Source organism: Xenopus tropicalis, chromosome 1 (assembly GCF_000004195.4).
Source record: "Xenopus tropicalis strain Nigerian chromosome 1, UCB_Xtro_10.0, whole genome shotgun sequence".
Lineage (NCBI taxonomy): Eukaryota > Metazoa > Chordata > Amphibia > Anura > Pipidae > Xenopus > Xenopus tropicalis.
This window is the reverse complement of record NC_030677.2, coordinates 175483642-175495044: the sequence shown is the minus strand read 5'-3', so window position 1 is coordinate 175495044 and position 11403 is coordinate 175483642. Positions and strand designations below refer to the sequence as shown.

General features: G+C 40.9%; 1 protein-coding gene across 8 annotated transcripts in view; it reads left to right on the top strand.

Annotated features, from left to right (window-relative positions):
• ppip5k2 (diphosphoinositol pentakisphosphate kinase 2) overlaps window positions 1–11403 on the top strand; it is a 58501-nt gene continuing 47098 nt past the window's right edge. For 4 of the 8 annotated variants that reach the window (XM_018097169.2, XM_018097148.2, XM_031890911.1 and 1 more), the window contains exons 1-3: window positions 14–246; window positions 10186–10519; window positions 11043–11238. In XM_018097169.2, the coding sequence (XP_017952658.1) occupies window positions 10364–10519; window positions 11043–11238 (352 nt within the window). In that variant the 5' untranslated portion in view covers window positions 14–246; window positions 10186–10363. 8 annotated transcript variants of the gene reach the window in all.

Sequence of the window (11403 nt, the reverse complement as noted above, 5' to 3'; positions counted from 1 at the left end):
ACGGAAGGACGGACTGGCCAAAATAAGTCAGTAAGACATGCTGCAGCTGCAGACAGCGGGCGGGATGAGCTGGGCTACCTGTAACTAAAGCGGAAAGCTGCTCTGCAGCGTCTCATTCTATATCCTACCCTTTATTTCCTCATGTGTTGAGGGCGGAAGTTTGAAGCTAGCGGATATTTGTGAATCAATGGCCCCGAGTGTATAAACCTAGAGGAGCCCCGCAGTGCGAGCCGGGCGCAGGAGTAGGTAAGTCCCCCCTTAGCGAGGGTATGGCGTTCTGCGCAGCGCCTGGAGTAGCTGGGTGATGGCAGCAGCGCGGAAGGCAGAGCCGGGGGGAGCTGCACTACGTTAATGCTGGCATGGGCGCATCATAGGCACATCTGGGCGCTTGCCAGGCCGGGCAGGCAGGGGAGAGGGCATTTTCTCCGTAGCCCAGCATCACTGGGGCACATAGAGTTATAAGGGGAACTGGCACACAGTGTATAAGGATCAGTCAGAGCACGTCGGCACAAAGGGTGGCCCCAGTAATGTAATAGGGTGTTACTGCTCTCTGGCACACTGGCACCCTGCTTGGCTCCACCGATTCTCATTGTGCACTCTGGGGTGCTATAATGAGACATAGTGGGCCAGTTACAGTCTCCTTCTTTAGAACTCCATCTCCCGGAATTCCGTCACAGCTGAGCGGTGCTCTGGGCTTTGTAGTTTAACACCTGAAGTGTTTTATGTTTTTAACTTGTCTCAGTGACGTTCTAGATGACATCACACTTTTATTGCCTCATTGTCTCTGGATATGGCTGCTACATTGTCCATTACTTGTGTCAATGCCTGGCCTATCAGTGCTACACAAATCCGCAGCTCCCTTCCCTGTCCTTATGGGAGGTCTGTACATTTCTGAACCAAGAGAAAGTTTAAATGTCATCTCTAATAAGCAGATATGAATGGGGCTTTCCTAGTAAGTTACTGATTTAGCCATCAGCAAATCTAGTGTCTCTAGAACACATTCTACATGTGGGTGTCCACACAGAATGAAAAAAGAGGAGTGACTCTAATTTTCCAATATACATTTTCTAATCATTTTCTGCCTTGTTATTCCCTTCACTCCATTCCCTAATCATGCCATTGCAACATTCTATGTGTAGTCCCCTCTCCTCCAGTCAAGACTACAATTCTCCTGCCTTGCATGCTCTGTGATTAAGTAGAAGCGAATAACAGAAGCATACAAGGCATCATGGGAATTGGAGTCTTGGCTGGAGGATGATTTCCGGGCCCAGACTGGCAATCTGTGGATTCTGGCAAATGCCAGTGGGGCTGCTGTAAGATGCCATAGACCAGGGATCTCCAACCTTTTTTCCCCGTGAGCCACACTCAAATGTAAAAAGAGTTGGGGAGCAACACAAGCATGAAAAATGTTCATGAGGGTGCCAAATAAGGGCTGTGATTGCCTATTTGGTAGATCTAATGTAGACTGGCAGCCTAAATGAGGCTCTGTTTGGCAGTACTACTGGTTTTTATCCAACCAAAATTTGCCTCAAGCCAGGAATTCAAAAATAAGCACCTGATTTGGGGGCACTGAGAGTAACATCCAAGGGGTTGGGGAGCAACATGTTGCTCACAAACCACTGGTTGGGGATCACTGCCATAGACAGTCACTATTTAGTGGGTTGGTGGGAGCTGTTTGAGTGAGGCTGAGTACTTGAAATGCCAGGGCCTGTTTTGAATCCCAGTCCAGGCCTGTTCATTTCTTATACATTAGGGATCATTTACAACACGCCACACAGTGCAAAAAAGAAGGCTACAGTTAGCCCACTGCATGAGACATTGCACAAATAGCGCCAGAGCTCTGTACTCCAAAACCTGATATTTGCTGTTAGTATTGTAGCCTTCATTAGGCCACACTAGATTTAAAAGGGGTGGGATGGGGGGGTCACATGTAGGTGTCCACCCCTCCCATGCCCTACCTGCCCGTAACTTGTGCGTCATTTGCATTTCCGTGCTAGGTATTGAATGAAAGGGTGCTTTACATCGGGGGCTTTGTAATGTGCTTTCACAGAGATCATATCCGGATCTATGTTTCAGAGAAATAAATCACAAGTATTAATCTCCGTGGTTTTATATCTCATTAAACACAATTACTTGTAAAGGAAGTCGGGCTGCGGTGCAGTGGATCGAATCTGTGTTTTCATACAGTGGAACATAATGGTTTGCTGTAGAAAGGAAGGCCTTTCAGTTTATGGAATACTGTTTGCATATGGAGTGGCTTAAGCAACAGAGAATTGTTCTGAACAGTCCTGGGCAAGGGTTATAAGTGAGAGACTACAGGTTTTTGTCTTGGAGCCACTCTTATCTAAAGGGGAACTCCAACCACTAACTTTTTTTTTTATATCATAATGAAGAAAATGTAATTCAAAGCAATTAGCCATTTTACCTTAATTTGAAGAGGGCATCTATCCAGCCATTTACATAATTTTTTTTTCAACTTTATTTTCATGATATTATTTTTTATTACAATTCTAATAACATGTATATGCAGCAGGAGCGCTCTGCTGTTTTCTCCTGACAGTGGGCTGCACAATGCCAAAGGCTTAAGTTAGTGATGCAGGAATCATGCCCTGATGCTTTTGTGCTCAGTTCTGTCATACTGTCATTTTGAGTAACAGAACTGGGTAGAGAAATGTCTCTAGTTAAACTAAAGTCAGCTATACACAGGCCTATAAAAGCCACCAACTCTGTCCTTCCAGTCCTTATCGCCCCTAGTATAGTGCCTGCCCAACCAATATCTTTCCTCCTCAGGCTTTTTTTTTTTTATAGTCATGGAGGAAAGCAGATCAGCTCTTATGCACATGGAAACCCCATAGCTCCATTGACAGGCCCTGCACCAGCCTGTGTGGAGCTACCCAGAATGTGTTATGTAATACATTCCTCAGAAGCACCTTCAGACCCCACTAAAAGTGCTACCGGAACATTCCAAAAGTCTATAACAGACTATTACAATATTCATACATTAGTTGCTGGGATTTCTCTAACACTGCTGAGAAATGTGTCTATTTTAACTGCCTGAGCCCTAGTTTACTGCTACTATGAAACCTGAGAGTGGGAAAATTCATTCATTTGAACTCTTGTGTTTTAGAAATACAGTATCAAAAACTACAGAGCATCCTTTGTAGTGCACTATTTGCAAAGCATTTCATACATATAAAATGTAGCTACTTAGACTGGGAGGCTCCACTTACTTACCCTGCCAGCTGCTCCTATGCACTTTTATAATAATTACTCATAGGAATAGTTATCAAGGTAATTGTTGGTAAAGGTAATGGTTGCCATCATATAGGCAGGTGTGTGTGTGTGTGTGTATATATATATATATGTATATGTGTATGTATATATATATATATATATATATATATATATATAGTTGAAGGTGCTTGAGAGAGGGTCAGCACTCACAGGGCTTATATAAACAAATTATTTTTATTAAAGAGGAGACTAAAGTTTCGGCTAGCACTCTAGCCTTTATCAAAGTGGTGAATACAACAAACACAGTGTCTAAAAAGCACAAAGTGGCGGGAAAAAGTGGAGATGACGTCATCATACGTCGCCAGAGACAGAATACCAGAGATAAATCAATAAAAAACTGAAAACATGTAATAAAAACAAAAAACACAAGAGAAATAATAAGTACAAGCAAGTAATCACAAGGTCTAAGCAGCAGCTTAAACAGAAACAAAAGTATCATAATTAACATGCTACTGTAGCTGTCAGGGGTGAGCCGAGAAAGTAACAAGTTTGTATCAACACAGTTCTGTTTCACATGAGCCCCATGAGTTGAAATAGACTCATAATCAAGAAAACTTGGTCAGTAACTGGTTGCCTTGGTAACACTACAATTTTTACACCACTAGCCCTATTAGCCCTATTTAAGTTTCCATTTACTGACCAAGTTTTCTTGATTATGAGTCTACAGTAGAACCCCCATTTTACGTTTTTCAGGGGACCATGAAAAAAAGATGTAAAATCAGGGAAATGTGTTAAGGACACATAAATGTCAATGATTTAAAGGAAATAAGTACAGGAATAAATTTTTATTTGCAACACCGTTCCTTTACTGAGTTATTTCACAGGTTTTAGCAGAAGTACTGAAACAACTTTTTACAGTACTGTAAAACATTTTGCATTTAATGCATGTGTTTGTTAAAAGTTTGAATATCACTATAAATTAATAAGATGCGGAAAAGAATACTGTACAGCACTGAAACATCTGTACTCTTTTAAAAATCTGCACCTTGTACAGCTGTTCCCCATACTTGTGCAACTTTCGCGGTATTTTGTACGCTCCCGGATAGGTACGCATGCGCAGTATGAAATATGAGGCGATAGAGGTGACACTTACCTTCCTAAGATGGCGCCTGTGATCGCAAGACATGGGGGAAACTTTAATTCCTAAAGTAAGCTGTATTTTTACCTTAAAACTAAGCGATTTGCTAGGGAGAGGCATGATAAAAACAGTGTAAAATGCGGGAAATTCATATGTAAAATCCGGGAATAGAGCCCATAGGAATGCATTAAAATTGGTGGGACCACAAAAAAACGGTGTAAAAAGCGGGAAAACTTAAAATCCCGGGATGTAAATTGGGGGTTCTACTGTATTTCAACTCATGGGGCTCATGTGAAACAGAACTGTGTTGATACAAACTCATTACTTTCTCGGCTCACCTCTGACAGCTAGCTACAGTAGCGTGTTAATTATGATACTTTTGTTTCTGTTTAAGCTGATGCTTAGACCTTTTGATTACTTGCTTGTACTTATTATTTCTCTTGTGTTTTTTGTTTTTATTGCATGTTTTCAGTTTTTTATTGATTTATCTCTGGTATTCTGTCTCTGGCGACATATGATGACGTCATCTCCACTTTTTCCCGCCACTTTGTGCTTTTTAGTCACTCCCGCACATACAGTAGAACCCCCATTTTATGTTTTTTCAGGGGAGAATAAAAAAATGGTGTAAAATCAGTGAATTACATTATTCATTGTATATTGGTGGGACCTCAAAAAAAAAATGAAGGAATATCATGGTATGTAAAATTGAGGTTTTACTGTATTACATACAGTGTCAAGTGTGACAAGTTTACTGTGTGATCATTACTTGCTGTCATGTGAAGGTAGGATGTCCGGCTGCAGAAGCCTAATACTCACATGCAGCAAAGCCCCGCAACACTTTTTCTTTGGGCTTTCCCCTTCAGTTGCCCCTGATAACCCGGCAATCACTTGTCACATGCATGGCACAACAAAGATGTCATGAGAGGAAAGCAGCAAGAAACAGTAATAATGCTTTGTCCCGCTGTCACCTTCAAGCTGTGGTGGAAGCTGCACTTTTACCCTTTAACTGTTGAATAGAGGTGCCTTTGTGTGTTTTAAACTGCCTATTGTCTACAGTTGTTGGAATTCAGGAGGTGACGAAGGGGGAACCAAAACGTTGAGCAAAATACACTTGTGGAAGATTGATCCAGCAAATTGCTTTTGGAATGGTGCCATTAGATGTGGCTGTCAGGGTCACTATTAGGGCTCTGGCACACGGGGAGATTAGTCGCCCGCGACAAATCTCCCCGAAATGCCATCCCACCGGCGAAAATGTAAATCGCCGGTGGGATGGCATATGAGGCGGCGCAATTTCAGTGAAATCGCGAAAGTTTCCTCTCAAGGCAACTTCCGCAATGTCGCTCAAATTGCACCGCCGCGTATGCCATCTCACCGGCGATTTACATTTTCGCCGGTGGGATGGCATTTTGGGGAGATTAATTGCCTGTGAACAGGGAGATTTGTCGCGGGCGACTACCATATATAGTTGAGTATAAGCCGATCCGAATATAAGCAGAGGTACCTAATTTTACCTAAGAAAACTGGAAAAACTTATTGCCTCGAGTATAAGCCTAGGGTGGGAAATGCAGCAGCTACTGCTAAGTTTTAATAATCAAAATTAAATACCAATAAAATGACATAAATTGAGGCATCAATGGGGTATATATTCTTCAATATTTATTTCAAAGAAAAACAGTACTCTAGCTCTGTAAGCAGAGAAGAGGGTCAACAAAAACAATATGAGTACTACCCCACGCTCATTGCACATTGACAAACTGGCAGCAGACCCAGTCCCGGAGGGATGTAAGGGGAAATAATTATTGCTAGTGGGAGCCTAGGCCAGGGCACTGGAGGGTCTTGTTGCCGGTGGCCTAATTTGCACACAAAGGAGAGAGGGTGCTAGCCTAGAGGGACCCATGGCACCCGACTCGAGTATAAGCCGAGGGTGACTTTTTCAGCACATATTGGGTGCTGAAAAACTAGGCTTATACTCGAGTATATACAGTAATCTCCCCGTTTGCCAGAGCCCTTAACCCTACTTGTACAGTTTAGATTTCATTTGTTTATTTAGTGAGCATGAGCTAAAAACATGTTTCTCAATTAAATTTTACATTGCGTCAACAGAAGAGTATCTGTTTTTCTTTGGTATACATACAGTATGTCATAATACATGGTGTTGTTTATTTTCAGTGTAATTACCCAAGTCAAATGACGTGTATAACAAGGTTAGCTTTTGCCTTTCATCTCTTTATCTGTCATACTCCTTCATGTTTCCCTCACTAAATCTTACACTAATGAAGAAGAGCATAATGGTTGTGTCCATGAAATGTGTATAGATACAGAAGCAAAAATGTAAGGCTTCCAGGTCACAAACCAAGTCACATTGTTAAAAGCTCTGTTCTTGCTATTGTTATGTGGCCCTTAGGGAGTCTGTGAGGTGGCTGTTCCAACCGTTTGAGAAATAAAGTAATTAGAAAGTGTTAAAGAATGTTCCATGGTCCAGGCAATTTGTCTGTGGTACAGGAGCTTTAGCTATATTTGGTGTTTTGCTTTAATAGCTAAATGAAGCAGCTAAATTTAGGTAGGGTGTCCCACATTGCATGTGAGCATGAGAAGAATCTGATGAGTCTCTGTATGATGAGCTAATCTTTATCCTAAACCATATAGGTTGTAGCTGGGAGAGGGGTTGTTTATGCAGAGGCCTTCTCATGTAACTAGTGATTTGTTTTTACTGTGCTAGTACAAGCAGAAAGTGAGGTGTCTTTAATTTCAACTTCAGATTTTGCTTTGTTTAATGCAGGAAATAACAATTTGTAAATATAACAGACATGAAGTATATTTGGCACAAACTTATGTTAAAAAAGGGTATACTGCCTCTTTAATTGCTCAGAACTTTCTAGATTGCATGATTTGTTTGTTCACAATAGCAGCTAGGTTTATTGTTCTAGTAGAGCCTGAGTGCGGTTTATGTATGTAAGTGGCAGGTACTTGTTGCTCACTAATAAAGCACCGAGTATTGTTGAAACAAGTGTTTGTAACTTGACTGTTTTGGACACTTACAGGTGATGTGTGTTGTTCATTCCAATGACTTAGAGAAGTTACATACATCTATGTTGCTTCAGGGCTGGCATCAACCGTTAATCCTGGGTGCAGACACACGGAGCAGATTTTGGCTCTGAAATACATATTCACTCGTTTTGGCATGAAAATCCATTCAATGTGTCTGAACCTGACCCGACCCATTGGCTCCAGTTGCAGACACAAATGCTGCAAATTTCAATGGAAGAGATGTTTTTTGGCCTGCAGTTATACACAGGCCAAGAAATTGCCCGGTAGCCTAAACCTATTCAGTTGATTTTATAAGCGGACTTCCCAGCAAAGATTATTGTATCTGTAAAAGTAACTGTTATAATCTTTTGTGCTTTCTCTTTTAAAAAGGGGAACAACCCCAGATTCCCAACCCGCCAGGCAAGTTTAGCTGTTGAGCTCAAAGCAGAGAGAGAAAATACTGAAAATAGCAGCTGTTTAGCAATGAATTATGCTTCCTTTTACTTATTTTTTCACATTTTGTATTCATATATTGCTAAAAAGCAAGTAAAGTACGTGATGGGCAGTTGTTTTAGCTGATATCAGATTAGTTTCCTGCCTTCTGATTAGGACAACTAATGAATTTAGTGTAATTTTAGAAGAACTGATGGCAACATATCTGCTGCTACATATACAAAAAATAGCACATTGAGGGGGTTGCCAAAAGAGTGGCTCTTAGCCTGATTTGGCTACTGGCTGATGGGAGTTAGCCCTTGGCTAGCAATCGGATTGTAATAGGAGCTATCAGGAGTGGACTGCATCAGCAAGTTAGTGTGATTCTTGCTCAACAAGATTTTCAGACCTTTCCCACAGATATCTGACCCATAATCTGCCTGCCTGTGTACGTGCTGCTTATAACTGAAGTGGACTTTAGTGATATGCAGGTCAGAAAAACCTTAAAGGAGAACTAAACCACCCTAGGTACAAAAGCCCCCTCAACTGCCCTCCATTGCCCCCCCCCCCTTCACCTCTCCCTTCTTGCACAGCCTGTTACATTAAAAAGTGGCCCTATTTAAAAGCCTGAGTTAAAAAAGCAGAGCAGCGCAGCAGAGCACCTAGGCGCCATCTTCTGTCCATTAGAAAATGCTTCGGTCTGACTGCCGATAGGGACCCTGTGTAAGCATGCGCAGTTGAACTGATTCCCAACTAGCCCCACCTGTGCATGCTCCTGTAGGGTTAAATTGTCCTGTAGTGCATCCAGGATCCACACCACCATCTTTGGCCACGTAACTTCCATTCCTATCATAGATCTCAACTAGAAACATGCACAGTAGCCCAAGATCCCATAATTTGACTTCCAGTGTGCTTGCGCTGCTTGTTGTTCTGCAGAATGGATGTTAGGAAAAGAAATGACACAACTAAAGGTGGTGGCCAACACTGTTGAGCAGCTCTGTAGTTCTCAACATCCTGTGGGTGCACAGATAAGTAGGGTAAAGTGATGGAGACATGATTGGGGTGGGGGTGGGGGGTTGGAGGATGGGCATTGGTGCAAAAACTCTATTTTTAAAGTGCAATAGACTTTTAACCCCCTTTTAATATGCTAATAAATCCCCTGTACTGCCACTCGAAGTGGGGTGAAATGGAAATTGGAGAGACCATGCAGAGGAGCTAAGCACAGAGCTGACACCAAGGGGCACATTTACTAACCCACGAACGGGTCGAAATGAGTCCGATTGCGTTTTTTTCGTAATGATCGGTATTTTGCGATTTTTTCGGCGTCTTTACGAATTTTTCGTTACCAATACGATTTTTGCGTAAAAACGCGAGTTTTTCGTAGCCATTACGAAAGTTGCGTAAAATCTGGCGATTTTTCGTAGCGTTAAAACTTGCGCAAAAAGTTGCGCTTTTTTCGTAGCGTTAAAACTTACGCGAAACTTCGCACCTTTTAAGTTTTAACGCTACGAAAAAGGCGCAACTTTTCGCGTAAGTTTTAACACTACGGAAAAATCGGGCGATTTTACGCAACTTTCGTAATGGCTACGAAAAACTTGCGTTTTTACGCAAAAATCGTATTGGTAACGAAAAATTCGTAAAGACGCAGCAAAAATCGCAAAAAAATACGAAAAAGTCGCAAAATGTTCGTTTTCAAGTCGGAACTTTTCCAATTCGGGTCGGATTTGTGGGTTAGTAAATCAGCCCCCAAGTGTAACACTGAGCTTTACTCCATTTTAAAAATGTGGTTGAATTGGAATTTTGGCAGATTTGTATTACATTTGTATTGGATTTGTAAATATAGAAATTGTATTTACAGCAGTTATAATACCATGTAATACAAATTGAGAACTAAATATAAATAAGGAATATTCACTTGATTTCAGTATCCAACAGAAATGAGCCTTAAAACTGGTTAGTGGGTAGCACTTATTCATACAATATAACATAATAATCCTACATAGTCCATTCCCTTGTGCTTATAATAACTTTTTGGTTATTTTTTTTGTAATGATTAACATATGATGTAATTGTGTGCATAGAACATTCCTTTTCTTTTCTTATGGGTTGTTATTGTAAAGCTGTTACCTAAAGCCCTGTTTTTTTGTGCTAATTGTCATTGTACTGGGAATAACAGAATAGTGGAGTTTGCACCCATTGCCTGGATAGAACAAGGCCTGTTTAGCTAATCGGGTCATTGATGCGGAATTTTGTTGCAGCGCCACAAAGATACATGTATTGTACATCTGTCTGAGCCTGTTTCAGAAGTATAGGTGTTATTTTCAACTAATGTACTGTTTCTTTTCTGTTTGAAGGATGGATACAATCTGAAAATGAGACTATCAATGATGTTTTATTTCTGCAGCAGTAACATCCTAAGTGCTAATATGATGCACTGAGCACCTGGTGCAGTTTGCTGCTGAATGATCATATAAAGGAGAGACTGAGTGGATTCTCCAGTTCTTTTATGCAGACGATAGATCATTCATCAGAATGTCTGTAAGTGCAACAGAAAATGATATCCCCCGGTTCTTTGTGGGGTGTGAGGAATCTGATGAACTATTGGACCAAAGCAAAACAGAAAACCTGGATAACCTGTACGAGCACACTGAAGATGAGGAGGAGGAAGAGGATGATGAATATGACTCTGTATGTATATTATGAATTAACTTGTTGATTAAATATGTGTTGTACATGAATCACAAACAGAAAGCATTCTATCTAAATAGATATATACAGTGTAACCACTGTCCATCAAGGAAATGTTTGTGTGATGTTACTGTTCCTTTAATGTAAGATTTAATTATGTATATATCTTTCCATACCCCTTGCCTTATCTGTTAATGTGAATGTGGCTGCAGTGTAATAGTATGCGTTATTCCAGATGATTGCATATGGAACTATTCCATGCATTGCTAGCCCTGATCTTGTGCTTTTGTCTTTCTTTTGATGAGCAGCACTTGCTCGTTATGTTTCAGTGTGATAATTGCCAAGTGAAGTATGCTGCATAGAGTCCTTCAGCACTCGCTGACACAATTGCACTAATTACGGATGCCATTCCAGTCCCGCTAAGCTGAGCTCAGACTATTAGTGTTTCACACCAGCATTTCTGTGAAAATCCTTCCTTGACTTTGCGTTTCTATTTTACATTTTCTTTTTTTTTTTTTTTTAGCCACCCGAGAGGCAGATCGTGGTAGGAATTTGTGCTATGGCAAAGAAATCTAAATCTAAACCGATGAAAGAAATCCTGGAACGCCTGTCCTTGTTCAAGTATATAACTGTTGTAATTTTTGAAGAAGATGTAATTTTAAACGAGACAGTGGAAAATTGGCCTTTGTGCGACTGTCTCATTTCTTTCCATTCGAAAGGTATCCCAATATCAATTATTTCTGTTTTCCACACCAGCAGTTTTCTCTTATATACTGTATGTGTCCATTTGTACTTCTATCTTGTATTTTAAGCGTGTTTGGGGTAGTTGGGGTAATTAGCATTTGAGCAAAACAAAGCAAAGAATTTGCCTAATTTGTGTCTTT